At 48.7% G+C, this 27986-nt stretch overlaps 1 protein-coding gene across 2 annotated transcripts in view; it reads left to right on the top strand.

Moving 5' to 3' along the window:
- Window positions 1-27986, top strand: part of MEGF11 (multiple EGF like domains 11) — a 284797-nt gene that overhangs the window by 199078 nt on the left and 57733 nt on the right. For both annotated transcript variants that reach the window (XM_063652702.1, XM_063652703.1), the window contains 5 exons: window positions 609-855; window positions 2189-2309; window positions 12434-12570; window positions 17951-18163; window positions 25256-25430. In XM_063652702.1, coding sequence (XP_063508772.1) covers window positions 609-855; window positions 2189-2309; window positions 12434-12570; window positions 17951-18163; window positions 25256-25430 — 893 coding nt within the window. The remainder of the gene's footprint in view (window positions 1-608; window positions 856-2188; window positions 2310-12433; window positions 12571-17950; window positions 18164-25255; window positions 25431-27986) is intronic.

The raw sequence follows: 27986 nt of genomic DNA, 5'->3' as shown, positions 1-27986 counted from the left end.
GGGAGGGGCAGGGAGTTAGAGGAAATATTCCCAGAGAGTGAGTGAAATGCAAAAGGTGAGAAAACCAATGCGTGTGGGGAAGAGGGAGATGGGGGCAGGAAAGATAGAGAAATGGGAGCTGGAATGGACTGGGTCCCACAGGTCCCAAGAAGAAGGTCCCAAGAAGAGGGGTAGGGTCACAGAGAAGAGGGGTGGCAGATGGGAAAAGAAAGGGCCCGGCAGAAAGGAACAGAAACAGGCAGCCAACCAAGAGCTTAGCAAAGAGGGATGTAAACAGCTTGTGGCTCCGGAATTTCAATACAGGAGAGGGGGGTTTAGGGCAGCCATTTGGTTGGAAGAGAATGACCGGACCAGGAGATGGGTTCTGAAGCTGCCTTGAGGAAACAAACGCTCTGCCCTTCTTGGCCTGTGTGATTATTTGCACGGCTTGGTGGAAGAACTGATGCAGGTTATGAGGCACCAAAGCTTCCACCCAGGCACCCCTTGCTGCCACCTGTCCAGGGAGGAGCGCTGCAAAGATGGGAAGGCCGCATGGGCATCGGTTCCTGGCCCCTGCCCCAAGGAGAGCCTGCAGGGCTCCTGATCCCTGACTGCCCCGTCTCTTGCAGGCTGCGACAGCGACCACTGGGGGCCCCACTGCAGCAACCGGTGCCAGTGCCAGAACGGCGCCCTGTGTAACCCCATCACAGGCGCCTGCGTGTGCGCCGCCGGCTTCCGTGGATGGCGCTGCGAGGAGCTCTGCGCGCCTGGCACCCACGGCAAGGGATGCCAGCTGCCGTGCCAGTGCCGACACGGTGCCAGCTGCGACCCCCGCACCGGCGAGTGCCTCTGCGCACCTGGCTACACCGGCGTCTAGTGAGTCATGCGGCAAGACCTGGAGGGGCGGGACTTGGAGGGTGCCTGGGTGGGGAGGGTGGAGGGGGTGGAGGGACTGGGGCGGGGCCTGGAGTGGCTGCCCTCACCGCAGCTGCACGCCCAGCCCTAGGCTCCTTGTGGGTGGGCTGGGTGGTGGGACCAGGAGGGTCGAGATAGTCTTGGCTATGAAATCTCCTGTGAGTCTAAATGCCCAGGCCTCACCCACGCAGGTCTCAGATTCCTTCCTTCCAGGACCGCGTTGACTGGTCCTTCCTGAGACTGCCCGAGTGGGCACTCCCTAAAACCCTCCCAGGAGGCCCTTCCTGGCAGAGACAGCCCTTATCTTAGAAGTCTCTTCTGACCTTACCCATATGATGCTGCTCACCTGGGGCCTTCCCTTCTAGGGCATTTGGGACAGAGAGAGGTGAAGGTCCTGGGCAGATACCATGTACAGATTTGGGAGGATTACTCCGCCTGTTCCTCTCCCTTACTTTCTCTCCCCAGACACCAAACAGCCCCTCATTCCAGTTTCTCAGAGAGTAGTATTGACAGGAGACCTGCAAGACTGCTTAGCTGAGACCCCCTCAGAGGCAAGATTTAAGTTCTCCTCCCAACCCTGTAGCAGGCTCTGTGGCCTCTCCAACAGCCTAGATCCTGAGGGGTGGCCAAGGACGCTGACCACAGAGACGTTGTTGATTGAGGGTGTTCCCTACCCCGATGTCTGGCCAGCTCCCAAGTCCTAGTGAGCTAGAGGCCAGGGCCATTGGATGAAGGCCCAAGACCAAGACCCCGTGCAAATCCTGCCCCACCCTTCAACAGCACCCAGTCCCTGCACATGAGCCTGTCATGGGAGCTGGGAGCTTTCCTGAGCCTGGAAGGAACGTGCTCCAGATTCTTCCCCTCTCTGAATCTAGGCGGATTCTTGAAGATGGGATCCATGGGCACTTCTCAGTGCCTTCATTAATGCAATGACTTTGGCCTGACATGCCCTTCCTTCCATTCTCCTGGTGAAATTAACTTCACCTTTAAGGCCCAAGTAAAATGCCTTCCTCCTCGGGAAGCCTTCCTCAGCCTCCTCCCCAGAATACTCTTCTTTACACTAAGAACACTTAAGTCATCCCACAAGTATTGGCCCAAGCACCCTACATTCCAATGTATTCAGTCTGAGCCCTGCTTCCCCCTCCTGGCAGGGAGCAGGACTGCAGCTCAGCTGATGCTGTGTCTAATACAGATTCATTGACTGTGAAGGAATTCCTAGGGAACCCTGGAGCACTGGGGCTCTGCCACCGGATCTGAATGCTGCTGTGTCTAACACCTCTGCTTCTCCATGCAGCTGCGAGGAGCTGTGCCCTCCTGGGAGCCATGGAGCTCACTGTGAGCTGCGCTGCCCCTGTCAGAATGGGGGCACCTGCCACCACATCACTGGCGAGTGTGCCTGCCCCCCAGGCTGGACGGTAGGTGGGCCCAAAGGATCTGGGTGAGGCACTGGAGGGCTGAGCCTTCGTCACTCACGCACACCTTAAAAGGCTAAACTGGCCGGGCATGGTGCTCGTGACTGTAATCCCAGCACTTTGGGAGGCCGAGGCCTGCAGATCACTTGAGGTCAGGAGTTCGAGACCAGCCTGGCCAACATGGTGAAACCCCATCTCTACTAAAAATACAAAAATTAGCCAGGCATTGTGTCATACATCTGTAATCCCAGCTACTCGGGAGGCTGAGGCACAAGAATAACTTGAACCAGGGGGCAGAGGTCGCAGCCAAGATCAATTTGCTGCATTCCAGCCTGGGTGACAGTGAGACTCTGTCTCAAAAAAGAAAAAAAAAAAAAAAAAAAAGCTGAATTTTTCTCCCACTCTGAATAACCTCCCTCCTATTTATCACCATAGGGCATCACTAAATGCTGCCAGTGGTGCCGTGGACACAGCTTTGAATCCCAGGTCTGCCATCTCTAAGTGCTGTGTGGCCTGAAGCAAGTTACTCACCTCTCTGAGCCTGTGATCTCCCATGTGCAAAGAAATTGAATTCTTCTTGTAAGATTAGCTCTGTCTTTGGGTGTGAGCACCCACATGAGCTGCCATGGGCCCTGGGCCAGAGGTGGCAGAAAAGGCTGGGAAAAGAGGAGAAACAGCAGGTATGGATGACCTGAATTTATCTAACTTCGCCCCCTGCACTTGCACACACACACATTCTGATTCTGTGGGCACCAGAATCTGTATTTTAACAGGTACTGCAGGTGATTCTGATGTAGCCTGAAGCAGCCCAGGTCTCATGTCTGGGAAAAACCATTGTGGGAAAGGAGGATAAGATTTGTAACCTCATGGGCCTAAATTCAGGTCTCACAGCCAATGCTGACCCTGAAAAAAGCCTCAATTACTCCCCTTCCCCCGAGTACAAAACTGATATAACAACAGTGAGCCCTGCCCTGCCCAGCTGCCATAGTTGGAGGCTGGCTCATGTGAGGCTGTGCATGTCCAAAGTCTTTTGCAAACTCTGTAGCCCTCTACGATGGCTTGATTTCTATCTCTGGGTGCCACAGACCCTCCACAAGCCTCCTTTTAGCCAACACACCCTGCCTGTCAGTGCCTCCCCCGCAGACCAAGCCCTTAGAGGCAGTGAGTCAGCTGAAGCTGACCTTCCTGGGCTGCGAACCTACCTCTGACTCTCCAGTAACACGCTCCGTTTCAGGGGAAGCTCAGCGACACAGTCCACCACCTCCCCTGGGGCCTGAGGCTTTGCAAAGCCAGGGAGGACAGGACTGCTGAGCAGAAGCAGGATATTTTAGGAGGCTGTGAATGCAGAGGTCATAGGGACAGACGGGAGGATACCTGCAGGGCCCATCGATGCAGGCACAGTCTTGTCAGAATTTTTTTAGGGCAGGAAAGGACTTTGGGGACCACTTGGTCTCACAGTATCCAAACCTGACTGCACACCAGAGCTGACAAGGTGGTGGCGGGGGCTTAAAATACAGATTCCCAGGCTGCATCTGTGTCCTCCTGGGACCGGGGGATCTCTATTTATTATTTAATAAGCTCCCCAGATGGTTCTGAGGCAGCCAGTCCTGTCTGCAGGTCTGCATTTGGAAAGAACTGATCCAGACCATAGGACTTCCTTCTGTGTTTCACAGAACCCTAGGGTTTCTTGAGGGAGAGTGGGGGCAGGAGCCTAATCATTAGGACTCTGGTGCCCATACCACCCCCACCTCTCCATTTTAATCTAGTTTCTATATTGAGGTGCTCTGGGTAAGATTTCACATAAAAACAGGGTTTCCCAGCTTTAAGAGATTTGAATCCCACCGGTCTGTCAATACCTTCCTTTCTCAGATGAAGAAGCTGAGGCTCAGAGAGGGTAAGGGACCTGTTCAAGGCCACACTGGTGGTTAGGAGTGAGGTGGAGCTAGAATCCAAGTCTTCTGCTCTTGGTGTCTGTCTGTCCATCTGTCTGTCTCCTCTGAGGAAGAAAAAGGGACTGCCACCACCTCTCCCATACCTGCCCATTTCTTCCACCCTGAACCAGTCTCTGGAAAGACCCTCTCATCTCCAACCAGCTTTCAGAAATCCACCCAGCAGGCTGGGTCCTCAGAGGCCCAGCTGCAGCAGAGAGGTTGGATCAGGATGTTGTGGGGAGAACAAGCACACAGCATCCCTTTGCCTGTAAAGGCCTCTCTGGAGACACTGCTGAGGCTCGGGTGGTTGAAGAGGGGGAAGGTGAGAAGCAAACACATGGAGGGATTGTATTTCTTCCCAGCACAGCAAGAGGTTTGTTTTTCCAGATGACAGGAAACTCTGTCGATAGAAGCCTTTGGATTTGAGGACTTTATGTTTTTAATTTTATTGTAGACAATTGCATTTCTATTTTTGACATAGCATTTAACTTGCAGATTTGTATGAATTATTAATACCCCTTGTGCATGCAGAGTCACCGTATAATGAAGTTGCACTCATGCCTGAGGCTCCTCCCAGGGAGAGCTGGGACCAAGGAATGGATACTGGGGAGAAGGCTCCCCACTTTAGCATCTTCCATTGCCTGACTTCCCAATGGCCCTATGTGACTTCAACCACACATTTTCCAACTCAGAGATATAGAGATTGCTTATTCACACCATGCACCTCCCCCCAAAGACCCAGGCCATTGTGTGGAACTGGAGAGAGGAGCTGCTAGGAACTCTGGCCCTCCAGGCCCCTCCTCAGAGATTCCTGGCCACCAGGCCCTAAGCATGCCCACAGGATATTCCGCTAGCCCAACCTGAAGCCTGTTTCAGGAGGGGTCTTCGCAAAGAGCCTGGGGAATTGTTTCCCCTCTTTTTCTGGGCTCTGAGACCTTTCAAAGCAGAGAAACCAGGTCTGAGTAGTTTCATGTGAGTGGGCACTAGAGACAGAGAGGCAGGAAGAAATAGGATTGACATCCCCCACCCTTAGGAGTTCGCAGTCTTATGTTGGGGACTGGATACAGTGTGTGTATGCCTATGTGCATACACACACACACACAAAGACAAAACTGGAAGAGAGGAGGCTGAGGAGCTGGGAAATAGGACCAGTTATCCTAGAGGGCCAAAGAGAGGTTTTGCATGGTGAAACCCTATCTCTACTAAAAATACAAAAAATCAGCCAGACATGGTGGTGGGCACCTGTAATCCCAGCTATTCGGAGGCTGGGTGACAGAGCAAGACTCCATCTCAAAAAAAAAAAAAAAAAAAAGAGAGAGAGGTTTTGGGGCCAAGGCCTAGCATCACAGATGCTCAGGTTTGAGAAGGAAGATTCATGGAGCCCCACTTCCCGGCCTGTGGCCTGGATCACCTTCACAGCACCCACACCAACCACAGCTCACTGTCCATTGAGGGTGTCCATGCCACCCTGGAGCATCACTGATCATTAGAAATGCCTTCTGATACTTGTTGAGGCTGAGTTGCCTCCCCTCCAGGAGAGCTGGCATGGTGTTAAGTCCTTTCACGATCTTGGCCCCTTCTCTTTTTATGTTCCACTTAGCCAAGATCCTCTTTTTTTTTTGAGACTGAGTCTCACTCTGTTGCCCAGGCTGGAGTGCAGTGGCGCGATCTCAGCTCACTGCAAGCTCCGCCTCCCAGGTTCATGCCATTCTCCTGCCTCAGCCTCCCAAGTAGCTGGGACTACAGGTGCCCGCCACCACACCCAGCTAATTTTTTGTATTTTTAGTAGAGACGGGGTTTCACCGTGTTAGCCAGGATGGTCTCGATCTCCTGACCTTGTGATCCGCCCTCCCAAAGTGCTGGGATTACAGGCCTCCCAAATTGCTGGGATTACAGGTGTGAGCCACTGCACCCAGCCGCCAAGATCCTCTTAAAGTGCGACTGTTTTCCAGATTTTGACAAAGCCATTTGGTTTAACCAGTTCTGAGAGGAACAGAAAATATCACCTTACCCCATGTCCAACCTTCTAGATGCCGCAGCAGTCCAAGATCCCACTACAATTGGAGATACACACTCAATTGACCACAGGGCAAGTACATGAATCTGCTGAGGCTGCCATAACAAAGTGCCACAGACTAGGCGGCTTGAACAACAGAAACTGATTCTCACAGTTCTGAAGGCTGGAAGTCCAAGATCAAGGTGTCAGCAGGGTTGGTTCCTTCTGAGCCTCTTTCCTTGGCTTGTAGATGGCCATCTTCTCCCTGTGTCTCTATGTCGTCTTTTTTTCTGGGTCTGTCTTAGTCTCCTCTTCTTGTAAGGACATGAGTCATGTTGGATGAGGGCCCACCCATATGACCTCATCTTAACTTGATTACCTATGTAAAGGTCCTATTTCCAAATACAGTCACATTCTGAGGTACTGGAGGTTAAAACTTCAGCATAGGAATGTTGGCCGGGTGCAGTGGCTCATGCCTGTAATCCCAGCACTTTGGGAGGCCGAGGTGGGTGGATCACCTGAGGTCAGGAGTTCAAGACCAGCCTGGCCAACATGATGAAACCCAGTCTCTACTAAAAACAAAAATTAGCTGGGTGTGGTGGCACATGCTTGTAATCCCAGCTACTCAGGAGGCTGAGGCAGGAGAATTGCTTGAACCTGGGAGGTGGAGGTTGCAGTGAGCTGAGATCACGTCATCGCACTCCAGCCTGGGCAACAGAGCGAGACTCCATCTCAAAAAAAAAAAAGGAATGTTGAAGGGGTACACTTCAGCTCATAGCAGCAGGAGAGAAACCACAGGCCATAGCCCTCTCCTAAGCTGACTTCTCTGGCTGCTCTCTCCCCCTGCCTCTCCCCAAAAGGCTGTTCTTCCAGCCAGCAGTGGGTGATGACTCATACAGTTCTCTTCTACTCTTCTCAGTCTCAGGTTATATGGGGCTCCCACCATGTGCCACCTCATCAGGTGTCAACTTGGTTCAATTACTATTAATTAAGTGCCCCCTGTTTAAGGCACTGTACTAGGTTCCTTCACATCTCTAATCTCACTTCATCTTTATAACCACCTGGAAGACTAGGAGTTACTACTCCCATTTTATAGATGAGAAAATTAAGGCTCAGAATGATCACCTGACTTATCCTAGCTCACCTATCTGGGAGGAGGCAGAGCTGGGATCTGAGCCCAAATCATGACTGTGAACCCAGTGCTCTTCCCACCACACCAGGCAACAGGACCTCCAAGATATCAAATTCTCTCAGGCCCCAGGAGCTCAAACCAGGGAAGAGGACTAGAGATTCAGCGTGCTTGGATGACTGCAGTTTGGGAATCCTGAGCAGGGGCTGAAAGAGGTGCTCACCCACTTCACCAAAAAGTCTCAAGGATGCTTGATTTCCCTAGGGAATGCCGGAAGGATGCATTCTATGTACCAGACGTCTCTACTGACCTCAGAGAGCACTGGTTGTGTCTGAGAAGCACTAAAAAGGAGAGGAACCTGGCCAGATGTGGTGGCATGAGCCTGCAGTCCCAGCTCCTCAGAAGGCTGAGGCGGGAGGATCACTTGAGCTCAGAGGTTCAAGGTTACAGTGAGCTGGGACGGCACCACTGCACTTCAGCCTGGATGACAGAGTGAGACCCCATCTCTTAGGGAAAAAAAAAAGTTTTTTTGGCTGGGTGAAGTGGCTCATGCCTGTAATCTCAGCACTTTGGGAGGCCGAGGCAGGCGGATCACCTGAGGTCAGGAGTTCAAGACCAGCCTGGCCAACATGGTGAAACCCCATCTCTACTAAAAATACCAAAAATTAGTTGGGCGTAGTGGCGGGCACCTGTAATTCCAGCTACTCAGGACGCTAAGATGGGATAATCGCTTGAACTCGGGAGGTGGAGGTTGCCATGAGCCGGGATCACGCCATTACACTCCAGCCCGGGCAACAAGAGCAAAACTCCATCTCAAAAAAAAAAATGTTTTTCCAAGAGTGTCCTTATCCAGCCCAGGACTGTAGAAGACTGAGTCAGATAGAAGCCAGAAAGACTTCTCCTCCCTCTTGAATACCTAGAACTTATAATGTGCACTGAGAAAGGCCCCTGCCATGCCTGGAGTACCCCTACACCTCCAGGAGGAAGAAGTACCCCTACTCTGACTTTTCTTTTTTTCTTTTCTTTTGAGATGGAGTCTCACTGTGTTGCCCAGGCTGGAGTGCAGTGGCAGTCTTGGCTCACTGCAACCTCCGCTTCCCAGGTTCAAGTGATTGTTCTGCCTCAGCCTCCCGAGTAGCTGGGATTACAGGCAGCTGCCATCACGCCTAATTTTTGTATTTTTTACTAGAGATGGGGTTTCACCTCGCTGGCCAGGCTGGTCTTGAGCTCCTGACCTCAAATGATGCACGTGCCTTGACGTCCCAAACTGCTGAGATTGCAGGCATGAGCCACTGCACCTGGCCTGAGTGACTCTTCTCTCCCCTTTTCTCACACACACACATTCTCTCACTGTCCTCAGCTGCTTCTGCCCTTCACTCCTCCCTCCCCTCCCCGCCCCTCTCTTCCCCGCCTCGCCCCGCCTCGCCTCAGCCCCGCCCCAGCCCCGCCTCAGCCCCGCCCCAGCCCCGCCCCAGCTCCGCCTCAGCCCCGCCTCTTAGCCCCCCTACTTCTGACTTGTGTGTGGAGGAGAGTCTGAGCTGAATGGCCTCCTATTTAACTCATTACAAGTAAACTGGATGATCTTGAAAGATGACTCTGGTCTGGCACAATTTTCCTGAATAAACTAGCTTCTGCAGGGTTGGTGATTATTGGTGCTTAATAATTGTGTGTTGAACTAATTGATTGATTAATTGGAGGAACATCCTTGATCTCCATAAGAGAAATGACTGTCGGGTGTGCGCAGGGCTGGAAGGGCAGCAGAGACAAGAGCAGGCTCAGATCTGTTAAAAACCTAAGACTCATGCATGTAATTTTAAGTTATATAATACTACAAGGCTAATACTGGGGGGCGGGGGAGTCCCCTGCTCCATTTGCAAATCCTACTCCCTAAAGGCAACACTTTCAAATCTTTTAGATATCTCTTCTGGCATTTCCCTCCATTTTTCTACATAACATGCTTTATAGCCGTTTCTTGACTTTTCCATTTTAGACAGTCATTGAACCCATTAGACTTTCTGCCGTAGAATAAGATTCAGCTCTGTCATACACTCACATACAAACACGCAACCCCTCTCCCACCCTCCCAGTGGAGTTATATTACAATTTGTGGTTAAATCATTTTAAAAAGTTTTAAGACACAGGATTTGGCTGTGTCGCCCAGGCTGGAGGGCAGTGGCTATTCACAGGCACAATCATAGCTCACTGCAGCCTTACACTCCTGGGCTCAAGTGATCCTCCTGCCTCAGCCTCCTGAGTAGCAGGGACTACAGACAGGTGCCACCATGTCCAATTTGGTTAAATTATTTTTTAATATTTATGTTAATATACATGTGTATTGTTACTAATTTATCCTTAAAACTCTCTAACAGCTCTCAAACTCCTCTCAATAAGGTCAGACCCATTAGAAGTCTCTCCAGTTTTTGCTTTTGTTTTGTTTTTGAGGCGTTTCTTAGAAGCCGGTGTCTTCTGTTCCAGTCCGAACTCTTTAACTCTTTGCTCTCCAGGCCTGCAGCATAGCTGTCATCTGGGGCTACCTTTCACTGCTATCCTGGGATTCCTTTCACCTCTGTCTTCTGTTGGAGTCCCTAGTTCCTGGAATTTATGCCTTTCTTTTTCTTGGGTAATTCTTTTTTTTTTTTTTTTTTTGAGACAGAGTTTTGCTCTTGTTGCCCAGGCTGGAGTGCGGTCATGTGATCTTGGCTCACTGCAACCTCCACCTCCCGGGTTCAAGCGATTCTCCTGCCTCAGCCTCCCCAGTAGCTGGGATTACAGGCATGTGCCACCACTCCCGGTTAATTTTGTATTTTTATTAGAGATGGGGTTTCTCCATGTTGGTCAGGCTGGTCTGGAACCTCAGGTGATCCACTCACCTCAGCCTCCCAAAGTGCTGGGATTACAGGCGTGAGTCACCGTGCCCGGCTTTCTTGGGGAATTCTTTTTGATGGAAAACAAATCCTCCAATAGCTTTCTGAGAAAGTGTTTATGGAAGGTTAACTTTTTGAGGCTGTTCAAATCTGAAAATGTCTTTATTGAGTCCCCTACTTGAGTGTTAGTTTAGTTGGGTGTAGAATTCTAAGTTGGAAATGATTTTTTTCCTCTGGATTTGTAAGGCATTGCTCCATTGTCTTCTGGCTTCTAAACCCTTTTAATTCCTGATTTTTGTATGTTTGTTTTCCTCTTTGTATTTTCATTTTTATTTGTTTTTGTAGAGATGAGATCTTGCTTTGTTGCCTAGGCTGGTCTCCAACTCCTGGGCTCAAGAGATCTTCCCGCCTCAGCCTCCCAAAGTGCTAGAATTATAGGCATGAGCCACCATACCTAGCCTGTTTTCCTCTTTCTAAAATCTGTGAACATCATTTCTTTATCCATAGAGATATAAAAGTTTACGATAACATGCCTTGATGTGGGTCTTGTTTTATATTTTTGCTAGAGACTTTGTAGGCCTTTTCAGTTCAGAAACCCAGGTTCTCCATCCTTCCATTCTGGGAAATTTTCTTTTATTATATTTTCCATTAATTTACTCACCTCTATTTTCTCTGTTCTACTGTCTGGAACTCCTGTTAATTAGATGTCAGACCACCTGAATTGGTCCTCTATATTTTCTCTATTATTTTTAATCTCATCTCTCTATCTTTGTCTCTCTCTCTCTCTCTCTGGGATACTTTATAGATTTCCTCAACTTTATCTTTTGGCTCTTCTTTTGCAACATTTTAATTTCCACCATTTTATTTTTAATTTTCAAGACCTCTTTCCTATTCTCTGGATATCCTCTTTTATAGCACTCTATTCTTTCATAGGTGCAATGTTTTCTTATAGCTACCTGAGCATGTTCATTTTAATTATGATAGAGGCTTTTTTCCTTCTCTTTTTTTAGGTTTTCCTTGCTTCAGGCCTGGTTCCTATTTCCTGTGTGTTCCTATTGCCCATTTGTTTATTTCAGTGTTTCTCTTTCATGTGAGGGCCTGTTTCAAATATCTGGTGATCCTTGGCCATCTGTTCATGTTTTACAGTGAGCCCCAGAAAAGCTAATTGGACACCTGGGGGTGGAAGGAGATGTCAGGTGTGTTGACTGATGGGACCCTCAACTATCAATATCTTTAGGTCATCTCTCTTGAGCTCCTCAGTGTCCCTAGAAAGGAACCCTCCAACCTCCTGCCACAGGGAGTTCAGTCTGGCAGTCAGCCTTTAGGAGTGCAGCAGGGAAGAGAGCAGCAGGAGAGTTCCCCGCCACCTTCATCTGTGCCTGTGTCCCTTGTCCACAGCCTATGACACCAACCTCTCTGAAAGACTTGGACAATTCACCTGGCTGCTATTCAAGGTGGGGGCAGAGAATGGGGGTCTAATTCCCTATTTTATAAACTTTCAAACAGTCGTGTTTTGATCATATCTGCACCTTCACCTTCAGAAGGTCCCAGTGTCTCTGATTCCTGAGCTTTTTGAGGTTACAAAGGACTTCATCATCCAGCATTGTGACGCTCCCTTTGCAGGCACTTAACATTGCCCAGGAAGCAGAAACCAAAGCAGTTATCGCTCCTCCACCTGCTTTTCCATCTTCCAGTGTGTGACATCCTTTGTCTCCTATTCCTCTTTTCCTCGTGGGTTTATACCTGTACCCCTTTGGCTCTCATGTCAGCTGGGTTTGAGAAAGAAGCTGAGCAAAGTGCACGTCTCCATACCAGCATGTTTACTCAGCCTCTTTCCTTGTGTTTTCTCAGCACTTTACTGTGTACCCATGTGAGATCACTTAGCACCTTGTACTTAGCGGTTTTTTTGGCTCTTTCTGTGGTAGACTAGGAGGACAGGAATCAAGTCGAATCACCCCTAGTGTCTAACATAGCACCTCGTATACAATAGGCAGTTCCTAAATTGTGCTGAATAACTGGATGAGCAAGTTGCCCTCAGTCTCCCATCTCCCATCTCTAAGAGGAGGGCTTTGGAGCCCTGGTGTCCAGCTGTCTGAACTTCTTCTGGGAAGTTGGGTGGTCCCTGGAGCCACAGCAGCTGTGCCATTCCCAGGAAAGTTTGGCATTTCTGGAGCACCACCATGCATGTCTTCCCACCTTTCTTTCAGGGAGCAGTGTGTGCCCAGCCCTGCCCACCAGGGACATTTGGCCAGAACTGCAGCCAGGAGTGTCCTTGCCACCATGGAGGGCAGTGTGACCACGTGACTGGACAGTGCCATTGTACAGCTGGATACATGGGGGACAGGTAAGGATAGTGTTATCTTTGCTGTCCATTTTACTCATATTCACAGGAGCCTTGCAGAGAACAGCTCATAGCCCTCTCTCTGCCAGCCTTCCAGTTCCTTTCTCAGAAAGCACTCTGAGCTCTCCTGCCAGGGAGAGTTGGCACCTGATCCCTCCTCACCCTCGGCCTGCAGAGACACCCTCTTCTCGAGCCTAGTGGCCCAAGCCCTGAATTTGCATGGGCTCACCTGGGGGAAGGAGGTGAGCACCTGCCCCCACTCTCTACTCTGCACTCATAGAGGGAGGCAATGGCACAGATAATCCAAGGAAGTTGAGAGTGCAAAATCACTTCATACGTTTTGCACGATTTCTTCTGGAAGGGGTTTTTAGTCCTAATTTGGGTTCCACCAAAAGGATACTGGCATCAGTTTGCATCCTCTGAAGGCCTGTGGCTTAAGAGCAGACTGAAGGAGGGTGCCAATGTCCTGGAATGAAACCAGCCTTGCAGAGTGGATAATCAAAAAAAACACAGAACTGGGGAATTGCCATATGTGCACATGTGCGACACCTGGAAGAAGGAGGCCATGATGACAGGGCAGGTGCAGAGGAAAAGGGAGAAACGGCAACCGGTGTGTGTGATGGTGAGATTGGGAGCTGGAAAAAGATATTTGAAACCCACAGAACCAGGGCCAAGTCTCCTCCTTCTCACTCTTGACCACATGGATCTCTTCAAGCAGAGAAGGGCTGTACAGAGGCAGCCCCCACACCCCATGCCTGGTTCTGTGGGGATCCATGTTTCATTTCTGGCTCCTGGACTTTATACTCTTCTCAGACAAAATGAGGAAACATTTTTCATCATTCCCTGCCTGGGTGACATCAGGAAGCCTGGATGGAGGCTGAGTTAACCAATGAATCCCTCCATTTCTAATAGACATAATCGGGGCTCCTCCAGCTCTCACTAGAATCAGCCCCAAATCCTTAGTGATGTCCAGAAAAGAGATTGTCCATTAGCCTTGGGCTTATTTGCCTCTGGCTGGAAGTCTTTTAAGCCAGATCTGATCTCTTTGTGAGCCAGTGTTCATCAACGTGAGCTTCCCCAGCATAGAACGTGGGGTGTGGCATGTGGGGATCCGTCCCTCCCTGACCCGTGGGAGGGAGGGCTGAAACATTGAGCGCATGTTCCCATCCTCACCATCTCCCCAAATAAGGAAATGCTCAGGATGAGCCAGTAAGGACTGGAATCAGGAAGACCCTCAAGCCAGCACAGGCCTCCTTTGTCAGTCCACTTTCTCATGAGAATGCAAACCGCCCGCTTGTTGTTGGAAATGAGCAGGCCCAAGGCTCTAGCCGGCTGGACTCCATACCAGTACACCCTAGCTCATTGGTGCTGTCGATTTTCCCTGTCAAGATGTGCCAAATAGAGAAATAATCCAAAATCTCTCTGCTTGTTGGAGGCTGGTCCATGATCCTGGGCAGAGAGGAACCCCTAAAGCCAAGGGGCCCTCCAGCAAGCTTTGCCTATCAACCACAGGAGAGTTGAATAGGAGGCCAGGCAGCATTTGGGCTTCTCACCTAAACGGGCTGCCTGGTGTTTAATATTTTGTAAAATTGCCTCCATTAATTTCATAGGTGACAGCTGCATTAACCCACCCCAAATCATCACGAGCATATTAAAGTTGAGTGGGTGTAATAATGCAGGCCTCCCCGGATAGGCAGAAACCAGTGCAAATTAAACACGAAATGTAACGAGGGCTTTGCAGCTCATTTTGTGATTTAATTGAGCAATGTATCTGGTTGTTAATGGCAATATCGGACACATTAGATTGATATGGTGCAATGGAAGGATGTTTAAGTAGAAAACTAATTCCTGCTGTGATTACCCTTCTGTTCCGCAGGCCCCGTTATTAGCATGCTTTGTGTAAAATTCATTAGCTGTCGTTGCTTGATCTCTAAATAAATAAGTTGTTTAAATTGTGAGTAGGGAAAAAAAGAGGCTGATTATGTAAATGAGTTAGGTTGTCAATATTTCATTTCCAGATTGCTTTTCTGGGGCTGTAGATCCAGGCACCCCAAAAATATAGTGGGCTACGGAATTGCCCTTCAGAGGAGCTTAGGGTTCAGGGCTCTGTGCAGTCCTGCTAAGCAGGAGGGAGCAGGAATGTTTGAAAAGGAACAGGTATCAGGAGGTATCTGGTTTGAGTTTTTTCACCCCACATTTGAGACATTCGAGGCCAGCAAAGCACAGTGACTTCTGGAGAAATCCATTTGCAGGCTGAACAGGGGCTGGCAGGCAACTCAGATAGTGATTATTCGGGTCTTCAGCTGCTCTTTTTCCTCCCCTTCTGCCTCAGATTCCCTCCTTCCCTTCCCCCATTCTACTTCTCCTCCTTCTGTCTTCTACTTTCCATTCCTTCCCCAGACATCACCTTCTTTCTTGCCTCTTCTTCCCTCTCTTTTCTGCTCTCTTTCCCTTCATGAGGCCTCAGATTGGCTGACATATGACAAGATTTGCAGAAAGACAATCTGGGGTCATCTTAGCCACATGCAGGCTGCGTGAGCTTGGAGCAGTTGCCTCACTTGTCTCATGGCAGCCTCCTTAACTCCAAAGTGAGGGTGATGAGAATATGTGCTGCTCCAGGGGCTGGGGACAGGCTCTGGGGCCTAAGCAGCTGGAAGCCCCTCAGTATACGGTGCCCAGGAGTGTCGTCATCATGATCCCTGCTGCCCCACTATTCTGCCAGATCACTCCTTTGCTACAGTGGCTCTGAGAGGGGAGAGCTAGTGGCATCTTCTTGGGAAGGAAGCACTCAAGGCCAGACCCCAGTCACTGTCCTCTTCTCCTCGTCATTGGGGGCGCAGAGCAACAAAGGCACAGAAGAGAGACAAGAACACCCCAGTCTCAAGTTGCCAAGGCTGGTGCCCCACACACTGGCTGCTCTCATCCCCCACACACTTGCTAGCCGGCCCCGCCACATCCACGAGGGTCTGGCCACTCACCCTCACCATAGACAACTGAGTCACCCAGACAGAGAACCTCCCTGCCCTGTGTGTAGAAGAGTACTTCCACCCCCACGATCCTCCAAAATACACAATGAAGAGGTTAGAGCTGTATTTTTTAATTGCTTTTCCCCTCTGCTTACTGTAGAAGATATACAGAAAACCTGGAAAATGGAAACATATGATAATTAAAACACTAACTCCTCAAATCCACTCTACTATTAACATTTTAGAATTTTTCCCTTTGGGCTTTTTCATGCCTGAATTTAAGGCCAGAAGGTCAGATGGGCTCTGTTATAAGAACTGTTGAAAACAATATTAACGTGAGCCCTAATGAAAATAACTAATTTTTCTAATTGAGCCCCAATTATGGTCTGGGCGCCTTTCTAAATGTTTACACACATTATCCCATTTAATTCTTACAGAACCTGATGAGGTTTAGTGAGTATCGTCCCATTTTATGAAAAAGAAGAGGATGTCAGAGCTTTAGGTTAGTTCTCCATTATCCACACTGTGGAATCGGTGCTGGAACAAAGATATCCCAGAACCCCAGAGGTCAGAGGCCATTTCCATTTGTCTTTGGGATGCCAGAAGTCGTCCCCTTCTTTTACCCCTTATTCCCCCAGGTTTAACCCTTGACTCATCCGGATCTAGTTGCTGTGACAATAAGTTTGCATCCCCTGGGAAAGAGCCCAGGGTGGGGGTAAGGGGTGTTGAGGCACATTCAGGAAACCAGGTGGTCAGCAGTGGGGGTCACACTCACCCACGGAGGAGCCACACCCACGGCTGTGAGTTAAATGAAGCTGAATAATTATCCTTATGTTGGGAGCTCTAAGTACTAGCCCAGACACACACAGGACACAAAGGGGGTCCCAGGCTTCCTCCTTAGGGGCTCACAGGCTGATGGGAGAGACTCAGCCCCTACCTTGAGGGGACCTCCTTCCAAGGAAGGGAAAATAGCCCTTGTCACAGGACATTCTATAGTCCGATGCAGGAAGACGCTTCCTCTACTCGAGGGAAAATCCGCAGTCAGGGAGGAGATATGTCTCCCAGTAGGACAAGAGAGACTGTACATCTGGCCCAAAGGCTCAAAAACCAGAGATACTGTATAGAAACAAAATCACCCCATTTCAGCAAATCTAAGGTGCCACTGATTGTAAGATGCATCATTGTTTCATATGCTGCAAAGAATGAAAAACACTGGCAATTAAACTATGACATGTCACCAATTACAAGACTTATCTAATTTTAGAGATATAAAAATATATTTTAAAAACAAGGTGGCTCACGCCTGTAATCCCAGTACTTTGGGAGGCCGAGGCAGGTGGATCATGAGGTCAAGAGATTGAGACCATCCTGGACAACATGGTGAAACCCCGTCTCTAGTAAAAATACAAAAATTAGTTGGGCGTGGCAGTGCACGCCTGTAGTCCCAGCTACTCAGGAGGCTGAGGCAGGAGAATAGCTTGAACCTGGGAGGCAGAGGTTGCAGCAAGATCATGCCATTCCAGCCTGGATGACAGAATGAGACTCCATCTCAAACAAACAAACAAAAAAAAGCAAGGTGTTTTTAAACCCACCTAAACGGTTTTTTGTTTAATGGGTGCGGAGTTTCAGTTTGGGAAGATGGAAACATTCTGGAGATGGGTGGTGGTGATGTGGCACAACAGTGCAAATGTGCTTAATGCCATTGAACTGTACGTGGTTAAAATAGTCAATTCTATGGGGCGTACTGTCTTGGTCTGCTCATGCTGCTATAACAAAATACCCGAGACTGAGTAATTTATAAACAACAGACATTGATTCTCACAGTTCTGGAGGCTGAGAAGTTCAAGATCAAGGGGCCAGCAGGTTTGGTGTCTGATGAGGGCCCCGATCTCTGCTTCCAAAATGGTGCCTTGAAGGCTGTACCCTCAGAGGGTGAAAAGAATAGAAGAGCCAAAAAAAAAGAAAGGGACCTCACCAGCTCCCTCCAGCCCCTTTTATGAGAGCACTAATCCATTCATACCCTAATCACCTCCCAAAGGCCACACCTCCTAATACCATTGCATTGGGTGTTAAGTTTCAATGAGAATTTTGAGAGAAACATTTAAACCATAACATGTATATTTCACCACAACTTTAATTTTTAAAAATTCTTAGGCTTGGAATCAATAAAATATGGTAGTACCAACTCATTGCTGGGGGGACTGAGCAGACCTGGCATGAAAGGCAGAAATGACTGGGGCGAACTAAACCGTGGACTACTTCCTGGAGGAGGAGAGAGAAAAGGGGAGGAGGCTGTGAGCAGGGTGGAGCACACCAGGCCTGGGCCAGATGGCCAGGAGGACCACATCCTGGAGGATCCTGAAGCACAGGCGAGGGATCCTGGCCCACAGCCTCAGCCCCACTCTGCTCTCCCACAGGTGCCAAGAGGAGTGCCCCTTCGGGACCTTTGGCTTCCAGTGCTCGCAGCGCTGTGACTGCCACAATGGGGGGCAGTGTTCACCCACCACGGGTGCCTGCGAGTGTGAGCCTGGCTACAAGGGCCCACGCTGCCAGGAGCGACTGTGCCCGGAGGGCCTGCATGGCCCAGGCTGCACCCTGCCCTGCCCCTGTGACGCTGACAACACCATCAGGTATGAGCTGGGAATGGGCGAGTCCGGGACAAGGGCGGGGGGTGCTCAGGTAGAGAGGAGGCTTGCTAGGATGTGGCCCCCGACCTCTAGCACGGACATCCAGACAGGGTAGGGAAAGGGCTAGGACCTCAGCACTGAGCCCTGAGAATCACTTTGATGGAAAGGAGAAGCCAAGGCCACATAGCCACAGTCAGGACTAGAGCCAGATCACTCACCTCTGTCCACCACACCTGGCTACCTGCTTTTCCAAATGTGCCTGTCTGAGACTCCACACATGGGAGCAAGAAGAGAACAAGCAGGTAGGGTGGAGCATAGCTGCATGACCCTGGGGGCTAGGATGGCAGGGCTCGGGTGCCACAAGCTCTGAGCACATTGTCCTGGAGAATATTTCCCCTCCACTTGCGTGGCATCCAACCAGCGACAGGGCCACTAGGGCAGAAGTAGAGGCTTGAGTTGCAGAAGGTCAGGACTAGAAGGGACCTTAAAAATCACTAGGGCCATCCAGGGCCTAAGGAGAGTTGTCCCAACAGGCCCTGGCAAGGCTAGAGGAGCAGGAACAACAGGGGCAGCCCTTTATCAGGGCCTGAACTTGGGGCCAGCCCCTCCCCCAGCACTCTGTGTCCTTTGTGGCTTGGGGACATCTGGGCAGAAGTTGCCCTCCTACACCCCACTTCCAAAGGAGTCTGAACCTGTGAAGCCAGAGCTGTTCCGGGCTACTACTCCCAGCTCCCTTCCCTGCCTGCTTCATGCACCAGCTGGCACTGCCCCAGGTAACAATTGAGACTGTCAGCCCCGGATAAATGCCCCCACAGCCGTTTATCGTGGCTGCCTCTTATCTGGGTGACGAAGGTCAGGGGAGCATCCCTTCTCCCTCAGGCCTACGGACAGACCAGGGAAGACCGGCCACCCTGGGCATGGGTGCTGCTGCTGTTTGCAGGGCAGACAGAGAATCCCTCTGCTTTGCAGCCCTGTCGCTGGGACGGCCAGGACTTAGCCTTGGCCCCTCTTTGCTTCCAGGCTTTGATCTTTCACAAATCACTCTGGAGCCTCGTTCACTGCAAGCAGAGGCATCTCAGAAAGTGTTATGAGTTAAACTAAAAGGTCCTCCCTCCCTGGAGTGGAGCAGCTGGGGTGGTGTGAGGCAGAGGTGGAAGGCCGGGGAAGGAGCCCGTCCAGAGAGGGTGCTAGAGCCAGTGGAGCTGGCCTGTCCATGGCCTGAGCATTCATTCACTCGGTCATTCATTCAACAAACACTGAGCGCCTGCAGGGCTGGGCTATGAGGAGGAAACCCTGAGCACCTTCTACCATATTTCTTCAAATACAAGACAATACCAGTAGTGAGGCATAGCTTTATTTGGGTTACTACTAGGAAAATTCTATCACCTGAACCATGACATACCATTGATTGTACAGCATATCCAATATCAGAGATGTGAAAATGTAGAGGAGAAGTACATCTTAGAACTGATGAAATATATGTGGCTGGCCCTGCTGGGTCCCAACATGTGCCCAAGTTAACTGTGACCCAGGACTATGTGATGCTGGTCAGGGAAGGCTTCCTAGAAGAGGTGGCATCTGGGCTGGGTTTGGAGAGCAGAGCGAGAGCTCCAAGGCACTAATTACAGAAGTCTCATATGGCTGGTCGGGGACTGGGCAGCTGGCTCAGACTGTTCCATGTGTCTAAATACTAATATTCCAGGATCTGTCGCTCCTGCTGGGAAGCTGAGGGAGGACCCTCTCTGAGACAGGAAGCAAGGCTGATGCCGGGGTCCAATGCAGGGAGCTCCTGCCACAGAAATCTAACCAAGCCCCAAATTAAAGGGCTATTGTTTTCCTCCTGTGCCTGGGCAACCATGCCCTGTATAATTCATCCTTCCTCTGAAGGAGTCCTCGATGCATTATTAATCTGAAAGGACTCCCTCTTCTCTCCCGCTAATCTCAGCCCATCCAATATTGATAATTATTTGCTTTACTGTCTTTAAAACGTATCATGTGTCAGGGACTGGGAGGGAGTAGCAGCTCTTCAGAGTGGGGGCTCTGAGTGTGCCCACCAGTCTACTCCCCAGCCTGGTCTCCTCTGAGTCTGCATCACCACCTCCTTGAGGGCACCAGCAGCCTGGCTTGTGCATCCCTGTGGCCTCTAGCCTCAGCATTGCACAGAGTAGGCCTTCAGTAAGAGGAGTCCCTGAACTCATCTTAAACAGCCCATCCCTCTAGGAGGTTCTACCCATTAGCTGAAGTCAACCCTATTTTTAAAAAAAACATATTTCTCCCTTTCTCTTGGTACACTGGCCCAGTGACTGAGCCCCTGGCACAAAGTTTTTGTTCAGTTGAGGTTAGGGTTTCTCAACCCTGCCACCATGAACATTTTGGGCTGGGTAATTCTTTGTTGTAGAGGGCTGTCCTGTGCTTTGTAGAATGTTGAGCAGCATCCCTGGCCTCTACCCACTAGATGCCAGTAGCACCCTTCTTCCACTGCCCAAGTTCTGACAATCAGAAATGTTTCCAGACATTGCCGGATGTCCCAGGGTGGGGCTGGGCAGGAAAAATTCCCAGAGGTTGAGAGCCTCTGGGCTAAATGAACTCTCTCATTCTGCACTTGATTGTTCTTATGGACACCAGAAAACAGCTCTCTTCCTCCACGTGGATGGAGGGCAGCCCCTCTCTTCCCATGAGCCTTTTTTGGCCCATTATAGAGTCTTCTCTTGAGATTCAAGAAAAGCAAAGGAATGACTCTGTGACTTCTAATCTTAAGACAGTTAAAGTTCAGGTACTGAGTGGGGATTGGGACTTCTGAGTCCTGCCCTCAAACCTACCTCTGTCTAAGCAAGTGTCCGTAATAAGGGCACTTGATATATGCACATAAGATATACGTCCTTCTCCCCTCTATGCATAAGTTTCCCAATCTGTCCATCACCTTTCATCAACCCAGTGGGGGAAATGTTTGCCTGTGGTCTTTGAAAGTGAAGCTTCCACCCAACTCCTTGAGAGAAGGAACGTGGGATCCCTAGAAGCCTAGCCTCAAAGCTCCCTGCCTTCTGCAGAACTTACAACAAAGCCCCCACCACAACAGTGTACAAGGTCTTGAGCGTCTTTCCTAGGGAGACAAAGTAATCCCAGCCCCCAGCCAAAGAAAGCCCTAGCCACCCAGCTCCAGCCCCTCTCTGGTCTGTGCCCTTCTGGCAAGGCTGCTGCACAGAGATTGAATCCATGCCCTGGGAAGGAAGAAGTGGCTGGTGAGATTCTCCAACTCTTCATTCCTTTTATCAACTCTTTGTAGCACACACAAAGAAACCATCCTCCTTTATACAGGAATAATCTTGAGAAAGAAAGCACCTGTGTGTCAGGGCTCTTAAATGTTCCCTCCACAATTGGGTTGTCATAGACTAATTCCAGCAGCCATGATCGTGTATTACCTTTTAAAGATTTGATTTAGTCAACAGATGCAGCATTGATAGAAATCTCATAGCAGCTGAAAGAAAGGCAAAAAAATCCACTCTGGAAGGATTCCTGCATTGTTCAGCTTTTGGTTCCTATTAACTTGTGATTAATCTATGTCTGGGGGAAATGGGAGAAAAGAAAAAACCAGAGAGAACGGAAGCAGGCTAAACACCAGTGACTGTAACTTCTGCCTGATCCAAAAACAGCAGTCCCTGGCCTGCCATGTGACTCAAGAGAATGGGGACCACCACCAGGAAGAAGGGATGCCTGGGAGAGGGGCTGTGCAAGTCACTCTGCTGAGGGACAAAGGTTCCAAGCATGGCGATCACAGCTCTCCATCGTGATCAGTCAGCTGTCACTCTCCATCCTCTTTTCAAAGGGACTTTTGGAGTTTCTATAAGATGAGTAATCAAATTAAGAAAGTAGATATCCCATTTCTAGAAATAGAATTGTAGGGATATGAAAAAAAAAAAGGAATGATTTTAGATTTGGTTTTGAGCCTTCTGGTTCTCAGAGTAGAGTAAAATTAGTGCCTAACATATCCCTGAGCAGCCAAAGTGACGGCAGCAGAGATCAAAAGCAGGAAATGCAGAGAGTACTTAGGTCAGCATTTGCTAGCTCATTGTGTGTGGAGTGTGCTTTTCACAAGGTGGTGCCCTCACCAAAGTAAGAGCATGTAATGGGTGAACTCCAGCTTGACCATTTGCTAGGCAGAGACAGCAGAAGGATCTATTGATGGAAGAGGCAGAAAGGTGCCTGAGACCTTTTAGAATCTCCATTGCTCAGCAGAGCTGATGGCTGCAGCCAAGACCTGCCAGGTCATTCCTAGGTTCAAGCATGTCAGTCTCCACAACCGTGACTGAGCCAGTCTCTCTATGCTAACCCTAAACCTCAAAGGAAGCTCTTGGAAAGATGCAACCTAAAGAGAAGAGTGCTCCAAAACCATCTGGCAGAGCGTCAGGGCCATCAAGGGGCACGCCTTCCCCACGATACCCATGCAGGTCGCTGTCTCCCCTTCCAGTGCCTTGGGACTCAGAGAGGAATTTTTCTCAAACTGTAAAGGTCAGAAAGTCTTCGAACACTCATGCTTTACACCCATTCTTCTTTGTTAGATATTTACAATTTTTATTGCTTTACATCTGTTTATAAATAAAATAGATGCTCAGTTTTGGTAAGTTAGGGAATACGTAGACATTTAAAGAAAAAACTTAGCATCACTCAGTTTCTCAATCCAGAGATAGCACAAAAGCCATTTTGAGGTAAATCTGTCGATGTCTATATCATTTTCATATTTTAGATTTGATATATTTTCATATTTGAAAGATTTGATTTAGCCAACAGATGCAGCATTGATAGAAATGGCTTTGTATACAAAGTGCTTATTTCACTTTACCTTATATCATTAAACATTTTGAGAAACAATTGAATACATCTCTTAGCATTCCTTCATATGGATGTCATAATTCATTTAACCAATACCCTGTGGTGAGAGGTGGCATGAGGCAGTGGACAAAATGTGGCCAGACAGACCTGGGTTTGAATCCCAGCTTTGCCAGTCACTGTCTTAGCTATGTGACCTTGGGCAAGTCACATAACCTCTAAATGCCATCTGTGAAATACAGCCTCAAATACCTAATTCACAGGCTTATTTGACGATTAGAAATATATATATAACATGCCTGGTGCCTCAATAGCCTGGTCACATATTAGTTATTATTATTTAAATTGCTTCCATTTTCCACTGTTATAAATAATGCATAAATCTTTCTCCACAACTATGATTATTTCCTTAGGATAGAGGGTTAGAAATGGAATTACAAGACCAGAGTCTGAATACTTTTAAGTCTCCTGATATGTAACCTCAGATTGTTTTGAAACCTTTACCAGCATTTTAAAGCATCTTCACTGTTTTGATGGAGGAAAAGTGGTGTCCAATTGTTGTTTAGACTTGATGATTAATGAGACTAAACACTTTTCTGAAATGATTACTAGCTACTTTCACTTATTATTCAGGAATTGCCTGTTCCTGTCCACCCCCTCATTTTCTGTGAGAAAACCAGGGTCCCTAGAAGAGAAACAGCTTGGCTAGGCTTCACACAATTAGTTTGCTCATTAATTAATTTTCTAAATATACATTAAGCACCTCCAGTGTGCCAGGGACTCTGTTGGGCCCTGAGAAGGGAACAAGACAAATGGCTCTCCCCCATGGAGCTGCAACCTAGTGGAGAAGACAGATGATAAATCAGCAGAAAAGAATAAAGAATCAATGGAAGATAATTATATTTAGAGGAAGCTGTATTCATTTCCAAATATTCACCAGGGCAGTGAATATGAGCCAGGTGTTGGGGATCCATCAATGGTCCAGCGGGGCAAGGCACCAAGGCCCCATGGAAGTTAGCAGAACCAAGACTTGCCCCAGGTTCCCCCTGCCAGCCCAGGGCATGCTTCTCTTGACCTTATCGCCGGAGCTGGGCTCCAGAGCAGGGAGGCCAATGCCACAAGGAATCTAAAAGGCTTGTCTCTACCACCCAGCACTTCTTTGGTGTGTTAGTCTGGGCCCCTCCAGAAGCAGATACCAAGAGCAAGAGGTTTACTAGGGGAAGCATCTGTGAGGGAAAGTGGGGAGGAAGCCGAGGAGGCTGGGAGAGCTGACAGATCACATGTGAGGAAGAAAGGAAGGAAAGTTGGGAGAAAGAGTCTTAACCCACAGCACAGTTCTAAGAAACTTTGCCAGGATGGGGTATCTGAAAGCCAAGGTAACCATCAGAGGAGTCCCAGACCTCCCGAGAGTGTGCCCGCCTTAGTATCCCTGCTGTGCTCCCGCTGGGAGTGGCCCAGGGGAAATGTGGCCTCTGGATTTCAGACTCAGCACTGGGGCCATAGGTCAATTATGCTCCCGCAGGAGTTCTGAACAGCACATGGTTACAACTGGCATCCCGCTGGCCATGAATAGACATTGGCTATTGGATCAGATAGCTGCCAGCTAGAGGTTGCCCCACTCTCTGGAGGTCATGCCAGGGATCCCCTGCCTCTAGCCGAATGGTCCTTTCTCTAGCCTAAACAAGAGATGGAGAAGAGCTTGCTCACTGTTAAAGAGCCTGGCAAAGCATAGGTTGGGGTTGCTCTCTCCAGGGCAGACATTGCCAGAGAGAGGAGGCCACATCTGGCCCAAAGTCTTGTTTTCACTCAGCCCAACATTCATTGAACACCTACAATATGGAGAGCCACTGGGGTATCATTGCTACCTTCTCGTCCTATTCCCACGCTAGGCATTCACCTTAGGTGAGGGATGGATGAAGTCTTGGACCGCATAGTCTATAAGCCAAGGGACTAAAAGGCCACTCTGTTTTGATTTCCATGTGTCTGAATTATAAAAAAGACTTGTGTGGGAGTCAGAAGACCTGTGTTCTAATCCTGCTCTATATAACTTCAGGGTAGTTATATAATCACCCTGAGCCTCAGCTTCTGGGTGCTAATGAGACCATGTGGCCTTGGCATCTTCTGATAAACAGAAAAGGCATTGAGCAATTTAATCCCAGAGGTCCTTTGATCCTGCTACCCTAGGCAAGTCAGGCTTGCGGTAGACACAGGGCGGGGACATGGCTGCTTCCCAGAACGAGCTGTCTTCTCACCCTTCTCTCATCTGTGCAGCTGCCACCCAGTAACTGGAGCTTGCACCTGCCAGCCAGGCTGGTCTGGTCGCCACTGCAATGAATCCTGCCCTGCTGGCTACTATGGCGATGGCTGCCAGCTGCCTTGCACCTGTCAGAATGGCGCCGACTGCCACAGCATCACTGGGGGCTGCACTTGTGCTCCGGGCTTCATGGTAAGATGGGAGGGACCTCCCGTGGCCTTCCTGACCCGCACCGGGCCAGTTCCTCTCACTTCCTGGTGCAATCAGGAATGTGGCCCTGTACCCAGCTGCCTCCTTGTGTCTGTCTCAGAGATAGACTTCATGAGGGGAGAGCCCCTGAAGCAGTTCTCAAAGGGCCAGGGTTTGGAATACTAAAAATAATAGGAGGAGGGGGTCTTTCCATCACTCCCAGCTCTGAAGGTTGCCTTCCTTTGTGCCCAGCTCCTCCCCATCCATATCCTTATGCACACAATATTTTTATATCAGAAAAACCACAATGTACAGAGACAGTTTTGCATTCTGCTTTCTTTCACCCACATTGCTATGTTGCTGCTTGGGCTTCTTAATTATCATTTTAAATGGCTGCATAACACTGCAAGAGCAGATGTACCCCCAGTTTACTCAGCCATTCTCTTACTGCTGAATATTAAGTTGTTTCCAGTGTTAACAGCGAATGTTGCAGTGAGCATCTTCATACAAATAGCATTCCCCCTCCCCGCCCCCTTGAATTATTTCCTTAGGGCGAATTGCCAGGGTCAGTGGGCATAATATATTTACAGCTCTTGATGGATGTTGCCATATTACTTTCCTCAAGTGTTCCATAAATCTACACCGCCACCAATTGTGTGTGAATGTACCTATTTCAGAATAACTTTGCTAACATTTTCTTAATTTTGCTAATTATGTAGGTAGAAAATGGTTCCTCAATGTTGTTCTAATTTGCATTTCTCTGATTACGAGGGAGAGTGAACATCTTCCCTATGTTTGTTTACAATTTGTATCTTCTTATGAATTATGCTGGTCTTTATGAGGTTTGTTTCTGGGGAACTTGACATTGGAAGTGGAATCCTGTTCAAAGGCAGGGCATGCCCAGCAGGCTCAAGGAGCCAAACACTCAGGGGTTCTCTATGGCCATGTTTAATTGTGCTGTAGGAAGTGGTACAATTGTGCAGTTGAAACAGTGTGGCCTTTGGAACCAGACCTGGGTTGCACCCTGGCTATCCTACTCACCAATTGTGTGACCTTGGACCAGTGATTCAACCTCTCTTCGGTTCTGTTTCCTCACCTGTGAAATAGAACACCTGCCTCACAAGGTTGCTATCAGGTGTCAAGATGGGATATATAGAGTGCATTCTAGCAGGCTTCTCAGGCAGTAGTAAATTTTCTAAGCACCTGTGGTCCTTGTTCACTTACAGGTTCTGATTCAGTAGGTCTGGGATGGGGTCTGAGGTTCTGCAGTTCTAACAAGCTCCCAGATGATACCAATAATGCTGGTCAGTGGTACTCACTTTGAGTAGAACGCTGATATGTAGCCATGGGTCTCAACTTGGGTTGCACACTGAAATCACTAGGAAAGCTTTATAAACATCAATGCCTGGGCCCCACTCCCAGAGATTCTGATGTATTTGGTCTAGGCATGGTCTGGCTGAGGCCAATGTGCTGCTAAAAAGGAGATCCACTGATCCACAAGCAATTCTTATAGATCAAGTGAGGGTTTGCTTGGTGACAATGTCTTTTAAAGCCAGGTTGCCCCTGGTCTGTAGAGCAAGGCCCAGAACAAAACACTGTTCAAATTGAAATGTGGCTAGTTCTGAACTGAGATGTGAAGTGGAAAATACACATTGGATTTCCAAGACTTAGTATGAAAAGGTGAATATAAAATATCTCAATAATTTTGTTATATTGATTACATGTTATATACATATCTTTTTATATATATTTGAAGTATATATATATATTTGAAGTATATATATATATATATATATATATATTTTTTTTTTTTTTTTTTTTAAAGAAAGAGTCTTGCTTTGTCACCCAGACTGGAGTGCAGTGGCACAATCTTGGCTCACTGCAACCTCCGCCTCCTGGGTTCAAGCAATTCTCGTGCCTCAGCCCCCTGAGTAGCTGGGATTACAGGCATGTGCCACCACGCCTAGCTAATTTTTGTATTTTTAGTAGAGACAGGGTTTTGCCATGTTGGCCACGCTGATCTTGAACTCCTGGCCTCAAGTGATCTGCCTACCTTGGCCTCCCAAAGTGCTGAGATTACAGGCATGAGCCACCACTTCTGGCCTAAATATATTTGTTTAAGTAAAAACACATAACTAAGATAAAAAAAAAAAAAAGTTACAATCCCCCTTCTTCCTCCCCAATGCAGATAAAACTGGGTGTAAATGAACTCTTCGGCATCTTTGAAAGAGAAGGAAGTCTGGTTTTCTCTTTAATTTACCTTTGTTAGTGTAAATTTTTTGCTGTAATTTCCACAGTAAAATGGAGGTGCCCTGGGTTTTGAATTTGGGTAGGAGAGAATAATTGTTCGGGATTAAAAAATCTCACCTAGCCAACTGGTCAGGTGACTGAAGGTGACTGCACCAGACTGCTCATGGGTGACCCCTGTCCCAGCTTGGCTTCTAGCATAGCTCTAGGACTTTGGGCATCTGTGGATGGGGCGTATACAGGGAGAGAGAAGAACCTATTAACTTCTAAGATGGTCTACTGTATGGATTCCATGGATCAAGTCAGGAAACA

Source organism: Pongo pygmaeus, chromosome 16 (genome assembly GCF_028885625.2).
Source record: "Pongo pygmaeus isolate AG05252 chromosome 16, NHGRI_mPonPyg2-v2.0_pri, whole genome shotgun sequence".
NCBI classification, from domain to species: domain Eukaryota; kingdom Metazoa; phylum Chordata; class Mammalia; order Primates; family Hominidae; genus Pongo; species Pongo pygmaeus.
The sequence above is the reverse complement of the archived record's forward strand: the minus strand, read 5'-3'. Positions and strand labels throughout refer to the sequence as shown.